Source organism: Ascidia mentula, chromosome 3 (assembly GCF_947561715.1).
Source record: "Ascidia mentula chromosome 3, kaAscMent1.1, whole genome shotgun sequence".
In the NCBI taxonomy this organism is placed as follows: Eukaryota; Metazoa; Chordata; class Ascidiacea; order Phlebobranchia; family Ascidiidae; genus Ascidia; species Ascidia mentula.
The window spans coordinates 18935651-18953595 of NC_138568.1; the positions used below are offsets into that span (position 1 = coordinate 18935651).

Sequence of the window (17945 nt, forward strand, 5' to 3'; positions counted from 1 at the left end):
AAGCAATCAGTTCAAACCTCAAAAAACATTTAAACAAATTTTTTCGCAGCTGTATCAATCAAAAAAATTGCGAATTAAAAAAATCGCCTGGTTTTGCGATTCAGCATAATGGCGGCATGCAAAAAACTTCCCTAATAAAACAATTCTGCTCGGCGTTCTTGCAATAGGTGCCAATATTGACCAACATCACGAGAACGGAAATTTAATGCTCTACCACATGCAATTAACAAATTTGAAATTAAGGTGCCGGATGACCTTCAAATCGCCCATCGAAGACGACCCGCTTTTTTGCGAATCAGCAGCATAATGGCGTATTGTCGGCATGCGAAAAACTTCCCTATTAAAACAATTCTGCTCGGCGTTCTTGCAATAGGTGCCAATATTGACCAACATCACGAGAACGGAAATTTAATGCTCTACCACATGCAATTAACAAATTTGAAATTAAGGTGCCGGATGACCTTCAAATCGCCCATCGAAGACGACCCGCTTTTTTGCGAATCAGCAGCATAATGGCGTATTGTCGGCATGCGAAAAACTTCCCTATTAAAACAATTCTGCTCGGCGTTCTTGCAATAGGTGCCAATATTGACCAACATCACGAGAACGGAAATTTAATGCTCTACCACATGCAATTAACAAATTTGAAATTAAGGTGCCGGATGACCTTCAAATCGCCCATCGAAGACGACCCGCTTTTTTGCGAATCAGCAGCATAATGGCGTATTGTCGGCATGCGAAAAACTTCCCTATTAAAACAATTCTGCTCGGCGTTCTTGCAATAGGTGCCAATATTGACCAACATCACGAGAACGGAAATTTAATGCTCTACCACATGCAATTAACAAATTTGAAATTAAGGTGCCGGATGACCTTCAAATCGCCCATCGAAGACGACCCGCTTTTTTGCGAATCAGCAGCATAATGGCGTATTGTCGGCATGCGAAAAACTTCCCTATTAAAACAATTCTGCTCGGCGTTCTTGCAATAGGTGCCAATATTGACCAACATCACGAGAACGGAAATTTAATGCTCTACCACATGCAATTAACAAATTTGAAATTAAGGTGCCGGATGACCTTCAAATCGCCCATCGAAGACGACCCGCTTTTTTGCGAATCAGCAGCATAATGGCGTATTGTCGGCATGCGAAAAACTTCCCTATTAAAACAATTCTGCTCGGCGTTCTTGCAATAGGTGCCAATATTGACCAACATCACGAGAACGGAAATTTAATGCTCTACCACATGCAATTAACAAATTTGAAATTAAGGTGCCGGATGACCTTCAAATCGCCCATCGAAGACGACCCGCTTTTTTGCGAATCAGCAGCATAATGGCGTATTGTCGGCATGCGAAAAACTTCCCTATTAAAACAATTCTGCTCGGCGTTCTTGCAATAGGTGCCAATATTGACCAACATCACGAGAACGGAAATTTAATGCTCTACCACATGCAATTAACAAATTTGAAATTAAGGTGCCGGATGACCTTCAAATCGCCCATCGAAGACGACCCGCTTTTTTGCGAATCAGCAGCATAATGGCGTATTGTCGGCATGCGAAAAACTTCCCTATTAAAACAATTCTGCTCGGCGTTCTTGCAATAGGTGCCAATATTGACCAACATCACGAGAACGGAAATTTAATGCTCTACCACATGCAATTAACAAATTTGAAATTAAGGTGCCGGATGACCTTCAAATCGCCCATCGAAGACGACCCGCTTTTTTGCGAATCAGCAGCATAATGGCGTATTGTCGGCATGCGAAAAACTTCCCTATTAAAACAATTCTGCTCGGCGTTCTTGCAATAGGTGCCAATATTGACCAACATCACGAGAACGGAAATTTAATGCTCTACCACATGCAATTAACAAATTTGAAATTAAGGTGCCGGATGACCTTCAAATCGCCCATCGAAGACGACCCGCTTTTTTGCGAATCAGCAGCATAATGGCGTATTGTCGGCATGCGAAAAACTTCCCTATTAAAACAATTCTGCTCGGCGTTCTTGCAATAGGTGCCAATATTGACCAACATCACGAGAACGGAAATTTAATGCTCTACCACATGCAATTAACAAATTTGAAATTAAGGTGCCGGATGACCTTCAAATCGCCCATCGAAGACGACCCGCTTTTTTGCGAATCAGCAGCATAATGGCGTATTGTCGGCATGCGAAAAACTTCCCTATTAAAACAATTCTGCTCGGCGTTCTTGCAATAGGTGCCAATATTGACCAACATCACGAGAACGGAAATTTAATGCTCTACCACATGCAATTAACAAATTTGAAATTAAGGTGCCGGATGACCTTCAAATCGCCCATCGAAGACGACCCGCTTTTTTGCGAATCAGCAGCATAATGGCGTATTGTCGGCATGCGAAAAACTTCCCTATTAAAACAATTCTGCTCGGCGTTCTTGCAATAGGTGCCAATATTGACCAACATCACGAGAACGGAAATTTAATGCTCTACCACATGCAATTAACAAATTTGAAATTAAGGTGCCGGATGACCTTCAAATCGCCCATCGAAGACGACCCGCTTTTTTGCGAATCAGCAGCATAATGGCGTATTGTCGGCATGCGAAAAACTTCCCTATTAAAACAATTCTGCTCGGCGTTCTTGCAATAGGTGCCAATATTGACCAACATCACGAGAACGGAAATTTAATGCTCTACCACATGCAATTAACAAATTTGAAATTAAGGTGCCGGATGACCTTCAAATCGCCCATCGAAGACGACCCGCTTTTTTGCGAATCAGCAGCATAATGGCGTATTGTCGGCATGCGAAAAACTTCCCTATTAAAACAATTCTGCTCGGCGTTCTTGCAATAGGTGCCAATATTGACCAACATCACGAGAACGGAAATTTAATGCTCTACCACATGCAATTAACAAATTTGAAATTAAGGTGCCGGATGACCTTCAAATCGCCCATCGAAGACGACCCGCTTTTTTGCGAATCAGCAGCATAATGGCGTATTGTCGGCATGCGAAAAACTTCCCTATTAAAACAATTCTGCTCGGCGTTCTTGCAATAGGTGCCAATAAAAGATTCAATTTTGTGCTTCATCCCCTTGAACATTTGGTGGTTTTTCAACTAAACTTTTCACAGCACCCTTCACCAAACGTCTGACTGACTGAGAAGAGCAAAAATTTGCACTAAAACTGCACCAAACACGCTGAAAATCGCCCTGGCTACACCACGTGACTTCTTGCTCATTAAACAGAAAATTGACCCCAATGCATCACCGGTTGCCTTGTGACGAAACTGAGACTCTCTATGACGCAGGAGTACAAGACGGGCATTCCCCGCGGGCAAAACTATTTTAATAGAATTGCTGACATGCGGTCTTTAGTCCTATTTTGATAAAATAAAGTTTGGTCCTGGCCTTGAAATTCGTTTTGGTCGAAGATTGCCTTTCTTTCTGTTTGTCCCTTATGACGCAATGACTTTGATGTGGACATATTTCACGCGTTATCGTTTGACTGTACTGTTGCATTCTATTAGGATTTGATCTCAGATACCGAAGGGTTTATCAACTCGTATGGATTCGTGGTACCTAACATGAAAATTTTATTAACCCCTCTCCTATTATCTCCTGACTCCCCTACCAATGACACATTTGCAGGAATTTACTACATTTTCAATTTTCTTTTTCCTCAAAAGTAACCATCACAATTCAACTTTTCCTTTTTTTTCGAACTGAATACGACCTGCACAGAAAATAGAGCATATTTTTTTTACAGTATTTTGTCACAGAAATCAATTATGCAACACATGTCACAGGATAAACAGTAAATACATATGTTTGTGTGTATTAGAAAAAATAGTATTTAGCGTTATATATGTCACATATCTCTAAAATTTGTTGCCATTTTATCCAAAGAGCACATGAAAAAGAAATGTAGAAAGCAATCCATCATCTAAACATGTAGCAAAAATGTTTTGTATTTGTTTACACCAAGGGTGTACAAACTGCAGTCCGCAAATCAATATTTTGTAGCATGTCGAAGGCTGCTACGTGGCCCGGCCCCGGAAGTCAACAAATACAATTTTTTACAAATAAAGTTGTGTATTATTGCCAAGTTTGCTGATTTGTGCAAATGTACATGATTGAACACATGTTGTACTTGCATACTGCTAAAGTTATAAATTTAGAAGGCTTATTGGTCAATATGGTCAAATTTGGTCAATATTGGCACCTATTGCAAGAACGCCGAGCAGAATTGTTTTAATAGGGAAGTTTTTCGCATGCCGACAATACGCCATTATGCTGCTGATTCGCAAAAAAGCGGGTCGTCTTCGATGGGCGATTTGAAGGTCATCCGGCACCTTAATTTCAAATTTGTTAATTGCATGTGGTAGAGCATTAAATTTCCGTTCTCGTGATGTTGGTCAATATTGGCACCTATTGCAAGAACGCCGAGCAGAATTGTTTTAATAGGGAAGTTTTTCGCATGCCGACAATACGCCATTATGCTGCTGATTCGCAAAAAAGCGGGTCGTCTTCGATGGGCGATTTGAAGGTCATCCGGCACCTTAATTTCAAATTTGTTAATTGCATGTGGTAGAGCATTAAATTTCCGTTCTCGTGATGTTGGTCAATATTGGCACCTATTGCAAGAACGCCGAGCAGAATTGTTTTAATAGGGAAGTTTTTGGCATGCCGACATTACGCCATTATGCTGCTGATTCGCAAAAAAGCGGGTCGTCTTCGATGGGCGATTTGAAGGTCATCCGGCACCTTAATTTCAAATTTGTTAATTGCATGTGGTAGAGCATTAAATTTCCGTTCTCGTGATGTTGGTCAATATTGGCACCTATTGCAAGAACGCCGAGCAGAATTGTTTTAATAGGGAAGTTTTTCGCATGCCGACATTACGCCATTATGCTGCTGATTCGCAAAAAAGCGGGTCGTCTTCGATGGGCGATTTGAAGGTCATCCGGCACCTTAATTTCAAATTTGTTAATTGCATGTGGTAGAGCATTAAATTTCCGTTCCCGTGATGTTGGTCAATATTGGCACCTATTGCAAGAACGCCGAGCAGAATTGTTTTAATAGGGAAGTTTTTCGCATGCCGACATTACGCCATTATGCTGCTGATTCGCAAAAAAGCGGGTCGTCTTCGATGGGCGATTTGAAGGTCATCCGGCACCTTAATTTCAAATTTGTTAATTGCATGTGGTAGAGCATTAAATTTCCGTTCTCGTGATGTTGGTCAATATTGGCACCTATTGCAAGAACGCCGAGCAGAATTGTTTAAATAGGGACGTTTTTCGCATGCCGACATTACGCCATTATGCTGCTGATTCGCAAAAGAGCGGGTCGTCTTCGATGGGCGATTTGAAGGTCATCCGGCACCTTAATTTCAAATTTGTTAATTGCATGTGGTAGAGCATTAAATTTCCGTTCTCGTGATGTTGGTCAATATTGGCACCTATTGCAAGAACGCCGAGCAGAATTGTTTTAATAGGGAAGTTTTTCGCATGCCGACAATACGCCATTATGCTGCTGATTCGCAAAAAATGGGCGAGTCTTCGATGGGCGATTTGAAGGTCATCCGGCACCTTAATTTCAAATTTGTTAATTGCATGTGGTAGAGCATTAAATTTCCGTTCTCGTGATGTTGGTCAATATTGGCACCTATTGCAAGAACGCCGAGCAGAATTGTTTTAATAGGGAAGTTTTTCGCATGCCGACAATACGCCATTATGCTGCTGATTCGCAAAAAATGGGCGAGTCTTCGATGGGCGATTTTAAGGTCATCCGGCACCTTAATTTCAAATTTGTTAATTGCATGTGGTAGAGCATTAAATTTCCGTTCTCGTGATGTTGGTCAATATTGGCACCTATTGCAAGAACGCCGAGCAGAATTGTTTTAATAGGGACGTTTTTCGCATGCCGACAATACGCCATTATGCTGCTGATTCGCAAAAGAGCGGGTCGTCTTCGATGGGCGATTTGAAGGTCATCCGGCACCTTAATTTCAAATTTGTTAATTGCATGTGGTAGAGCATTAAATTTCCGTTCTCGTGATGTTGGTCAATATTGGCACCTATTGCAAGAACGCCGAGCAGAATTGTTTTAATAGGGAAGTTTTTCGCATGCCGACAATACGCCATTATGCTGCTGATTCGCAAAAAAGCGGGTCGTCTTCGATGGGCGATTTGAAGGTCATCCGGCACCTTAATTTCAAATTTGTTAATTGCATGTGGTAGAGCATTAAATTTCCGTTCTCGTGATGTTGGTCAATATTGGCACCTATTGCAAGAACGCCGAGCAGAATTGTTTTAATAGGGAAGTTTTTCGCATGCCGACAATACGCCATTATGCTGCTGATTCGCAAAAAAGCGGGTCGTCTTCGATGGGCGATTTGAAGGTCATCCGGCACCTTAATTTCAAATTTGTTAATTGCATGTGGTAGAGCATTAAATTTCCGTTCTCGTGATGTTGGTCAATATTGGCACCTATTGCAAGAACGCCGAGCAGAATTGTTTTAATAGGGAAGTTTTTCGCATGCCGACAATACGCCATTATGCTGCTGATTCGCAAAAAAGCGGGTCGTCTTCGATGGGCGATTTTAAGGTCATCCGGCACCTTAATTTCAAATTTGTTAATTGCATGTGGTAGAGCATTAAATTTCCGTTCTCGTGATGTTGGTCAATATTGGCACCTATTGCAAGAACGCCGAGCAGAATTCTTTGTATTAGGGAAGTTTTTTGCATGCCGCCATTATTCTGAATCGCAAAACCAGGCGATTTTTTTAATTCGCGATTTTTTTGATTGATACAGCTGCGAAAAAATTTGTTTAAATGTTTTTTGAGGTTTGAACTGCTTGCTTATCTCTGTAATTTGATTCTAATCCAAAAGAAACCAATTTTTGAGTAAATGCCTGTTGTACCTTCAAAAATGTGGCAAATTTGCAAAATTATTCTGCCAGAATTCTGCCAGAATGAGGGTGGTGTCAGAACAATAACATTCAAGAAAGACTGTAGTGTGTTGTTTTGATTAGCGTTATTTAATAAACAATGCGTTTTCATGACTTTTTTGGAGGCTTTTATCCAAACGGGCGAAATAGTGATTGGCAAAGGTAATTGAAAAAAACATTGGTTTGTGTACATTGTTCAAAATAACTCCCAGTAGACTTGTGGCATCACATGGGCCATGGCATGCATTTTTAAGTAGGCTAACTAGCGAGCTCCAGATCGGAAAGTTTGTAATTTGCGCGGAGTATTTTTTGACGACTACCGATTAAACGGATTAGTGAATGTTTTTTTATTTTTTCGCTCCAATCTCCCATCAAGTTTGAGATGTAACCGCTGCATATGACATCTCCAATTAAAAATTTAAATGTCCTAAACTTTACACTATTTTATCCATAGAGATCCAAATGAAGATGAAGACAATTTCTTTAGTGATGAGCATAGCGGTGATGAGTCACAATTCAATGATGATTGGTTTAACAACGACCGAGACAAACAAGGAAGACTGTATAGGTTTGGTGTAGATGGTTTCCATGATGATCTGTTCTCCATTATGGATCAGTTTATGAAAGGGTTTGGTGCAAACCATTTTCCCTCATTTGGACCAAACCAGTTTACTCCTGGTACGTGTATTGGTAGAAATATTGCTTTCTGAACATATTCTATTGGTTACGAAACTTTCCTTTATCAGGCATGTTATAAGTATACACAAACGCATATATGATGGATCACATTGTAATCTATGCAAAAGCTTACTATTTATCTTCTGGCACCCAATTTTATAGATCAGTCACTGCCACCAGTTCAAGAGCCTTCACTGCGTGATCAGGTTTTGAAAAAAAATCCTGATACTCCAAATACACATGACATATTGCCAAGGCAACCACCGGAAAAGTTTAACTCCTTGGTTCGTAACTTTCCGTTTGCCTTTGGGCTGTTTTCTCTATTTACTATATGTTTTTAATCTTTTATTTTTCAATAATTGAACTTACTATTGAAATGCATAATATGTTAACACCTTACAATCAAGTTGCATTTATCTATGATTGTTGCTAGCTACAAGACTTTTTTGGGCAATCATTTTTTGCACCTTTTCTTGAAGAAGTTGTACCTAAAGAAGACAAAGGTTGGTTGAAATTTTTACATTCTGTTTAACTTTCAAGTATTTTTATTTATTGTTTAGTTACCGGCCTTTTAATTGAATTGGTAGTAGTCAAATTACTAGAGGTATAATTGTAAGATTGTTGGACTTGTACCCTTGTGGTAGTGAGTATCTCTGGTTAAGGAAATTTGTTCAATAACATTGCAGATCTTGATGAAGAAGTTATGGATAAAGGCCTGGATTTGATCCTTGATCAGCCTTCTGCTTCACGTCATGCCCCAGTGCCCTTTGGAAGACAAGGTCATTTTGTTTTTCATGGAATGCAAGAATCAAGATCAACCATTCGAAGAAGTGATGGTGTAAGCCTTTTATTCTAGGTTTTAAAACCAACCAACCAGACAGTACTAGCCAGTCTCATTGAATTTCGAATGTGTAGTGGTAATATTTTTTAATTGGTTTTATTACTGTGGGAATACCAACTCAAAATAAACAAAGTGACATGATGTTACATGTCAAAAATTTGGCTAGTTCCCAATATAACTATATATATTTCCAATCATTTCAGAACAAAACATAACAAATGTAATGTTTTTTTTGAATAGTATGAAGTGGTTAAATTTTTGCAGAGTTCAGAACAGCGAGTTACCAAACGAGATTCACAAGGAAATGAAGAAACCACAATAATTTACGAGTCAGCTGATGGACAGTGCCACACAGTGGTAGAGCACAGAAAAAGTGATGGGACACTCGACAACGCCCCAGAGTCTTCCAATTGTAAGTCACTTTGTTGTTTTTTTTGTTAGATAGAAATATGTGTCTAAATCATTTTGCCAAACCTTTATGGATACCTGTAGAAAAGCTGTTTTAAAACCACTTTCTTTGACATTTAATATGGCGGAATAATGTCTGTTTAACAACCAGTTTTCATCAAACATATTGCAGGGAGGTCTGGAGTTTTGAAAGATCACCAAAATTCACAAGCACCAGGATCTGGCCTATTTTCACAAATGATAAAAGTTTTTGAAGAAATTTTTCCAAGATAAAGAATGCTTGATTTTATGTTATGTTCTATTCTGTATATTTTTTGACCTAAGAAATAAATGATAAATAGCCTGGTGATAATATGTTCAAGGGTTTCCAGTTAGCACCGACCAATAGTTAAAAAGAACACACATAAATTTATTTGTTATTTCAACAATATTGGGAACTCACAATTGTTATACCAGTGTGCTGATTTTTTCCCATACTAAACAAAAACATAAGGTATTGAAAAATGATACACTGCTGATATCGACGCTTTGCATGTATACGTTAATCGGTCACTTCAGCACAAAACATTTCAGCAGTATTGCTGGTTGAAGTTTGGTCACTTTCAAGTGGAGGTTGTACTGCTGATATCGGCACACAGGGCTTATTGTTCTGAACAGTTCCTTCCACATGCACTTGAATGCAGTCAGTGTAGTTAATTCCATGCTTTTGAAGCATGTGCTTACCGAGGTTGTTTTCTGTTGTAAGATTACGGTCGCACACTCCACACTGATAGAACCTTCCGGTGCAAGTTAACTGAAAATTAGAAGTGTACAAATCAGTCCAATTCGATTTGTACAGTGACCTTGGCAACGATGCATGCATTTGTCTGAATAGAGACATTTTTACAAAAACCCATGACAAAAATAATATTTTCAAGAGCCTTAAAAACACAATGTTTAGTGCAATTGAAATGATAAATGCCAATATGGCATCCATTTTTCCAAGTGAATGCCAAATTTTGCATGTCAGCGATTTATTTTGCACCCCTGGCCTAAGGGATATCCAACACAAACTATAAAGGTTATTAGGTGTAATTCATTGATAAGATCATATTTCGTAGGTTAAACAACTGTGAAATTTTACAACTGTAAATACCAAAATAAACAAGATGTCTACCCAACATACATGACATTGCATTGTAGTGCGGAAACTAGCTTCTACACATTTGTGAGTTCGGATATACAAACCTTGTGTTTTTGAAGGACTTCTGGTTGTTGGAATGTTCTTTCACATGAATCACACTTGTGAAAGATTTGACCTGCCTTCGTACATTTACGGAGATGCAGGGCAAAACTAGCCCTCCTGTAACATGCAGTAGAATACATGTTAAAGTTTTAGAAACAATTGTAGAAATCCATCCAGAAATGGCTGAGATATTAAATATATCTATCGCCATCTAGTGGCAATAAGGCTATAACTTAAAAGTATGGTATATCGAAAAGTACATGGTTCAAAACAAAGTGCAAGTGTTTGGGCTTTGGCAAGTGTACCAATTTTGGGCAAAATCCAAAAAGGTCATGCTTTATGGGTTGGGTGATTTCGCATGAAATCACTCATGGGTGATATTTTTGGTGACAAAATTTGTGCAACAACAAAAATAACAGAAATAGCAAATCCACAATAGAAATGAGTAACAAAGCGGGAATTTTTTACTGATGGTCATATAGCTTTGAATATAAAAACTTAAAATCTATTATAGGCTTAATTGATTCTATGGGAATTGGTGGTTTTGCCAAATCTTTTAAGGTCAACCTATTTGCATAAATGTTACAAATATCCAGATATGAAACAGTTTTAGAAAAAAAAAACATTTCTTACCCAGTGTACTTCTTCCCACAGTATTTGCACAGGAATATTTTTGACTCATGAGCATGTTTCTCTTTTTTGTGTTGAGCTAAACTTTTCTTGTACACATACTCTTTTCCACATACATCGCACACTTCTTTATTTCTAGAAATAACCACACAAACTGTCAAAGCTATTACCCGATACCATCTTCAGAACAAGATATATGATAAAGACAACAAACTGTCGAAAAACCTAATAACATAGCAAGAAAAAAAAAACATAATAAATGATTATAAAAAGAAAAAATTCGGCCGATGGTTCTCAAATTGTGTGCCCATGTAGCAATATAAACAAATTAACCTAGTTAAGTCTGCTTTCTGTGACTGATAATTGTAAGCGTGGAAAAAAAAATGGTCTTGGTGGATTTATAATTAGTGTATAGCAAGTAAGTTAAATTCTTTCCAATACGTTGCACACCAAAAAGTTTGAGAACCACTTGGTTGGGTTGTAAATTAATCTTACGATTTATTGTGTGTGATGAGGTGATTTGATAAAGTGCATTTCTGGGTGAAACCTTTTTGGCAAACATGACAAACAAAAGGTCTTTCTCCAGTGTGAATTCTTTCGTGTGTTCTCTTGTCTTTCAGGTAAAGAAACTTGTGTTTGCAATACTGACAAACATGTTTTTTCTCCTTATGCACCCTAAAAATCAAACGACATAAACCTTGAATTATAAAACTTACCACAAGCGATGCAAAATTCTACAAATATATTTAGTGGTCAAAAATTTAGTGTTTTTCCTGCATAAAACCACAGAATTAACAAAATATATGATTTGTTGATATAGTTAGGTTTTCAATAGTTCAAAGTTCTGAAAACACAAATGACAGAAGCACAATTTACCTATAATGTCTTCTAAGCTGCAGCCAAGTGTTGGTGTTTACAGAACAGCTTGGATGAGGACATAGGAAAGGTGGTTCATCTGGCAGGAGGTGGTGCACGGAAGAATCTTTTAATCGCCGCGTTTTACCAGCTACAACATGAGATTCTTTTGGTTTGTTTAAAGTTGGCGTTTCTGGTGAAATAAACAGTCCAGATCTTGCATATTCGTTTGCAACTTGAGAATCGTCGCTGTCCAGCTCCAAATCCACTGTTATCGTCTCCATTTCGCCGTACATGGTAGCTGAACAATTGTTAAACTTGCTCCTCCCTGCTGTTTATTTTTATCTAAATAATATATTGAATAACAGATTTTATGCACAGCAAAGTTGTACATCCTTGAAATAAATTTCAACTGCTATGTGTATTTGAAACATATCTGTATTGGTTAGGTGAAATTTCATATTAAAACAAACTTTGTTAAACAATCCTTCAGGAAATAACTACAACAAATATAAAACCTGGCAAACTATTGTGATATACGAGCTTGTTCGGTTATTTTTTTGGACTTTGTAAAACCGTTTCTTTAACGAAATATTGTAGATCCGTTTTACTAACATAGTCATTTAGTGCCCTTACAGTAAAAGCGAACCAAGTAATATATAAGTCGTGAGTAAACGCTCCGTTCATAAATATTATACAGATTATTAAGTTCATTGTCTTATAATAAAACTAAACGAAGTTTCCATCAACGTTTTTACGACACAAAGACGCTCAAGGTATTTTAGATCTTGAAATGTTTTATCGCGTTGACGCCAACCGCACTGCTGGTGTGAATCCCATTGGCGCTTTAAAAAGCGCGGGAAAAATTCGCGACGGCTACGCATCGCCGGCCGCAACCGTCAACAGCGTCTGGTGTGCACTGTGCAGAGCGGAAGATACTTTTACACCGGGTCACAAAGTTTTTTCCAAACATGATCCACATATAAGCCTACGTAACATAGAAATCTGTGCGAATATTAAAGCTACGATTTCGTGTAGTATTTCAACTGTTATTTATAAACAAAAATAACAGGCTGTGGCCTTGTTCACGCCTAATCATTAAAATTCGCACAGATTTCTGTTTTACACATATTTATATGTGGATCAAGTTTGGAAAAAACTTTGTGACCCGGTGTAGTAGTATTTTCCGTGCAGAGCTCAAGGTTTATTGCAGTGTGGCCCAACTTTATTTTATCGCCAGTCATTACAAACCATAATTTTTCCTGTGGGTCAGTGTTACCATAAAAAATCTCGATTACTTTATTCTGCTGTTAAATTTTTTTACCTAGATTTTCTTCTTCATAATGCATAATCATGCAAGTGGAATGAACTTGGTCCAACTTCACTGCCTCAAAGCCATTTTCCTTTCAAAACTTGTTTCATATTGCCATTGAAACCTGGCATCTCTCAGCACTAGTATTGTCTTTGACTATTCGTATATTTTCAAAAAGATGACAAAAAAATACTAGTGTGCTGATTTATTCCCATACTAGACAAAAACATAAGGTATTGAAAAATGATACTCTGTCGATATCTATGCTTTGCATGTAAACGTTAATCGGTCACTTCAACACAAAACATTTCGGCAATATTGCTGGTTGAAGTTTGGTCACTTTCAAGTGGAGGTTGTAACGCTGATATCGGCACACAGGGCTTATTGTTCTGAACAGTTCCTTCCACATGCACTTGAATGCAGTCAGTGTAGTTAATTCCATGCTTTTGAAGCATGTGTCTACTGAGGTTGTTTTCTGTGGTAAGAGTACGGTCGCACACTCCACACTGATAGATCCTTCCGGTGCAAGTTAACTGAAAATTAGAAGTGTACAAATCAATTCAATTTGCTTGTACAGTGACTGGCAACGTTGTATTTGTCTGAATAAATACATTTTTACAACAACGCATGACAAAAATAATATTTTCAATGCCTTAAAAACACTTGGATATGTTTAGTGCAATTCAAATGATAGAAGCCTATATGTTGTGACAGTATACACACTAAATATAACATCTTACTCCTGCCACTTTTTGATGTGCATGCCAGTGATGCATTTTGCACCGCTGATCTAAGGGATATCCAACACAAGTTTCTTAGGTGAAATTGATTGATAAGGTCATATTTCATAGGTTAAACAACTGTTAAATTTTACAACTGTAAACACCAAAATAAATAAGATGTCAACCCAACATACATGGCATTGCATTGCTGTGTGGAAACTAGCTTGTACACATTTGTGACTTTGGAAGTACCAACCTTGTGTTTTTGAAGGACTTCTGGTTGTTGGTATGTTCTTCCACATGTATCGCACTTGTGAAAGATTTGACCTGCCTTCGTACATTTACGGAGATGAGTGCAAAAACCAGACCTCCTGTATCATACAGTAAAATATATGTGATATTTTTGGTGACGATATTTGCGCAACAACAAAAATAACAGAAATAGCAAATCCACAATAGAAACGAGTAACAAAGTGGTTATTTTCTACTGATGGTCATATCCTAGAATACAGGAACTTAAAATCTATTATTGGCTTGATCCATTCTTTGGAATTTGCTATATTTTTTGAGGAGGTCAACCTATTTGCATATATATCACACATATCAAAATATGAAACAGTTTTAGAAAAAAAAAACATTTCTTACCCAGTGTACTTCTTCCCACAGTATTTGCACAGGTATATTTTTGGCTCATGAGCGTGTTTCTCTTTCTTGTGTTGAGCCAAACTTTTCTTGTACAAATACGCTTTTCCACATAAATCACACACTTCTTTATTTCTGAAAACAACCACACAAACTGTCAAACCATTATCCAATACCACCGTCAACACAAAATATTATATGGAATACACAATAAAGTATTAACTGTTGAAAAACCTAATAACATAGCAAAAAAAAACATAATAAATGATTATGAAAAGAAGAAATTGGGCCAGTGGTTCTCAAATTGCGTGCAATGTAAACAAAATAACCAAGTTAAGTCTGCTTTCTGTGCCTGACAATTGTAAGCAAGGGAAAAAAAAATCTTGATGGATTTATGTGCATCGCAAGTGTGTTGAATCTTTCCCAATGCGTCGCACACTAAAAAGTTTGAGAACCACTGGGTTGGGTTATAAATTAATCTTACGATTTGTTGTGTGTGATGAGGTGATTCGATAAAGTGCATTTTTGGGTGAAACCTTTTTGGCAAACATGACAAACAAAAGGTCTTTCTCCAGTGTGAATTCTTTCGTGTGTTCTCTTGTCTTTTAGGTAAAGAAACTTGTGTTTGCAATACTGACAAACATGTTTTTTCTCCATATGCACCCTAAAAATCAAACGACATAACCTTGGATTATAAAACTTACCACAAGTGACGCAAAATTCTATAAATATATTTAGTGGTTACAAATTTAGTGTTTTTCCTGCATAAAACCACAGAATTGAAAAAATATACGCTTTGACGATATAGTTAGGTTTTTAATATTTCAAAGTATCTGACAACACAAATGTCAGAAGCACAATTTACCTATAATGTCTTCTAAGCTGCAGCCGAGTGTTTGTGTTTACAGAACAGCTTGGATGAGGACATATAAAAGGTGGTTCATCTGGCAGGAGGTGGTACACGGAAGAATCTTTTAATCGCCGTTTCTTGCCAGCTACAACGTGAAGTTCAGTGGGTTCATTTAAAGTTGGCGTTTCTGGCGAAATAAACAGTCCAGATCTTGCGTATTCGTTTGCAACTTCGGTATCGTCGCTGTCCAGCTCCAAATCCACTATTATCGTCCCCATTTCGCCGTACATGGTAACTAAACGATTGTTGAACTTGCTCCTCCCTGCTGTTTATTTATCTAAATAATATATAGATTAACAGATTTTATGCACAGCAAAGTTGTACATCCTTGAAATAAATTTCAACTGCTATGTGTATTTAAAACATATCTGTATCAGGTGAAATTTCACATTAAAACAAACTTTGTTGACCAATCCGTACAGGAAATAACTACAACGAACAAAAAAAAACCTGGCGAACTATTGTGATATAAGAGCTTGTTCCGCATGACCGATTTTTTTGATCGGGGTCATAATTATTACGGCAGACCGGCAGACTACAGTCAGTAAAGGCCCGTTTACACACGAACACAGTTTGGCACGGCACAGCACAGTCTGGCACACACGGTGTTTACACTAGTGGAATAGTCGAGCACGACAAGTGCAAGTGACAAGTTACGTTGATAATTTTTTAAGGATGTCACTCTTGCCTTGCATTTCTCTGCCTCGCCAGCGATATTATAAGTACAAATTGAAGTTGTTTCTATTGGCTGTAGATATTTATGAACAAAGGGCATGTACTGTTTTACATAGTTAAGACATGTACTGTTTTACATAATTTTTTACGACGCAAGGTAACACTACAGTTTATTGAACCAAACACCACAGATTCTGAAAACAAAGATGGTATAATTGAACCAGGACAATGGTTTTCCACAGCAGCATCCCGCTGAGACGCCATTCCACATACCGCTTTGTAATGCAGCTACGGCACCATTTCATACGCTCAAAAAAATCGCTCACATGTCAAACGCGGTCACATCACACAACCACAACTAAAATAATATATGTCCTCTATTTTTAGGCAGTCGCGCTGCACTTTCGCATCAATGTGTGCCGAAATGTGCCCAACTGTGCCCGAATTTATGCTCATCGAGCAAAAGCGAGCACATCCTAGCACAGACCGGCACATCCCATCCCAGCACAACTCAGCACGCGCGCACAATAAAACAAACACGGAATCGTCTGTAGTGTAAACGGGCCTTAAGGTTTATTGCAGTGTGGTCTAACTTTATTGCCGCCATGACTGCAGTCATTACAAACCATAAGTTTATCCCGCGGGTCAGAGTTACTATGAAAATCTCGATTACACGTATGTATATGGAATTGCTAAAATGGACAACGAAAAAAATGCATTTAATGGTAAATAGTCCTTGTGATAAAAAAACAATGCCTTGACACACATAACACAGAGAGATATTTACAAACTTTTGTGTCGTTGCCTAGATTAAAATACGCGGGCCAAAAAAGGCGAAAATAGATTGCGGGCAAAAATTGGCCAGTCTACAGTGGACAACGCTGATTGTATCATGCTATCGTATTTTGTTATCATAAAGACAAATAAGCAAATGAAAAATAATTGTCGTAAATAAATGCCATGGACAGAAATGAAACCATGAAGGTTGCAGCGCTCGTTCAATAGGTTCGGCTGTTATTGCTACTACAACTGAAACCAAGTCTGCTTTATGCGTGTTCTTCAACATGCTACTAAATTGTGAGCAGACTTATTTGTTAATTGCTAGGCATGTTGCAATACCAGCAGACCGACCAACCGGTTATAACAACCAAATCAGACAGATACCGATCACCGTCTTATTCAAAGTTAAAAATCTAACTCGATCGTGCATGTTTCTGTGTTCAAACTTTAGCAATGTGACAAAACCTACAAACAAGATCGCATAACGTACACATATTTGACAAGCAGAGTCGTTGTCTGAAGTATTTATTTCTTTCGCAGGGTAGGCGATTAGGAGTGTTTTTAACCTTTTGTCGCCAAAAAGAGACAACGCCCATCAACAATGGTAGTGATGTCACAATTCTTTTCAACGTCACCGACTGTTGAGTGATTTGCGCGTTCATGCGTGATAATGTAAATATCAAGTAAACTTTACGCCAGGATGTTTTAATTGTGACAATGAAAAGTATTTCCAAAAAGAATTTGAAGACAAGTATCGGTTTTGCTGTCGTGTCACAGGTTGATTTCAAACAAACAAGACGTTGTACTTGTTCTAGCTTGGCGGGGAAAGTTACCCTCACATGTTTTGCGAGTCAAATTGTTTCAATTTTTATGTTGGACACTCATAGGAAGTTGTCAGAAGAAACTTGTTTTGATCAGTGGTAAGCTCAGTGTAAAGCAGTCCTTACGCGATATTGGTCATTAGGAAATGCATATAATAATTTTTGTCTATCATTTAAAAAATGGTTAGCTGTACAAGTACAATAGAGTGGGATTCAAACAGGAGTGAGTCTTCCCCTTTTCCACGTTATAATTTTCCTTTTGTGTTGTTTTTACATAAACTGAAGGTGATTTCTAAGCAAAATATATTTGTCTTTCAAGAAAGCTGAATAAAGCTTGAAAATTAATGTTTCCATGAATGTTGTTTGAAAATAAATAGTTGTGAAACTTTTTTCACCTTATTTTATGTTTTGGTATTCGATTTTAAGTTAAGCTCAGGGAGCCACATATGTGTAATATATATATATTTTTATATATTTATAATGTATGTATATATATATGTTTT

At 37.9% G+C, this 17945-nt stretch overlaps 3 protein-coding genes across 3 annotated transcripts; 1 reads left to right on the top strand and 2 right to left on the bottom strand.

The window, feature by feature from the left end:
• The first annotated feature begins 6965 nt into the window (after positions 1-6965).
• Positions 6966-9242, top strand: LOC145894800 (uncharacterized). The gene is made up of 7 exons (XM_082983445.1): positions 6966-7105; positions 7398-7621; positions 7784-7905; positions 8055-8124; positions 8308-8459; positions 8727-8874; positions 9043-9242. Exons 1-7 carry the CDS (start codon positions 7044-7046, stop codon positions 9141-9143), a joined length of 879 nt encoding a protein of 292 aa, XP_082839571.1. The 5' UTR covers positions 6966-7043; the 3' UTR covers positions 9144-9242.
• A 169-nt stretch (positions 9243-9411) lies between these two features.
• Positions 9412-11915, bottom strand: LOC145894799 (uncharacterized). The gene is made up of 5 exons (XM_082983444.1): positions 11602-11915; positions 11221-11400; positions 10729-10860; positions 10098-10212; positions 9412-9663 (listed from the first exon to the last, which is right to left on the bottom strand). The coding sequence occupies exons 1-5, from the start codon at positions 11874-11876 to the stop codon at positions 9412-9414; spliced, it is 954 nt and encodes a 317-aa protein (XP_082839570.1). The 5' UTR covers positions 11877-11915.
• Positions 11916-13093: 1178 nt separating this feature from the next.
• LOC145895065 (uncharacterized) lies at positions 13094-15547 on the bottom strand. The gene is made up of 5 exons (XM_082983815.1): positions 15122-15547; positions 14741-14920; positions 14260-14391; positions 13871-13985; positions 13094-13425 (listed from the first exon to the last, which is right to left on the bottom strand). The coding sequence occupies exons 1-5, from the start codon at positions 15394-15396 to the stop codon at positions 13174-13176; spliced, it is 954 nt and encodes a 317-aa protein (XP_082839941.1). The 5' UTR covers positions 15397-15547; the 3' UTR covers positions 13094-13173.
• Between the last annotated feature and the right edge of the window lie 2398 nt (positions 15548-17945).

Bases quoted from the DNA above. Each gene is read 5' to 3' on its own strand.
- LOC145894800 (XM_082983445.1), top strand. From the start codon at position 7,044: ATGCGTTTTCATGACTTTTTTGGAGGCTTTTATCCAAACGGGCGAAAT. The intron at 8,125-8,307 runs GTTGGTTGAAAT...ATAACATTGCAG, and splicing joins TGTACCTAAAGAAGACAAAG to ATCTTGATGAAGAAGTTATG. The intron at 8,875-9,042 runs GTAAGTCACTTT...AACATATTGCAG, and splicing joins CGCCCCAGAGTCTTCCAATT to GGAGGTCTGGAGTTTTGAAA.
- LOC145894799 (XM_082983444.1), bottom strand. From the start codon at position 11,876: ATGTACGGCGAAATGGAGACGATAACAGTGGATTTGGAGCTGGACAGC. The intron at 11,401-11,601 runs GTAAATTGTGCT...TTTGATTTTTAG, and splicing joins CAGCTTAGAAGACATTATAG to GGTGCATAAGGAGAAAAAAC. The intron at 10,213-10,728 runs GTAAGAAATGTT...TGCATGTTACAG, and splicing joins TGTGGGAAGAAGTACACTGG to GAGGGCTAGTTTTGCCCTGC.
- LOC145895065 (XM_082983815.1), bottom strand. From the start codon at position 15,396: ATGTACGGCGAAATGGGGACGATAATAGTGGATTTGGAGCTGGACAGC. The intron at 14,921-15,121 runs GTAAATTGTGCT...TTTGATTTTTAG, and splicing joins CAGCTTAGAAGACATTATAG to GGTGCATATGGAGAAAAAAC. The intron at 13,426-13,870 runs GTTGGTACTTCC...TCTAATTTTCAG, and splicing joins AAGTCCTTCAAAAACACAAG to TTAACTTGCACCGGAAGGAT.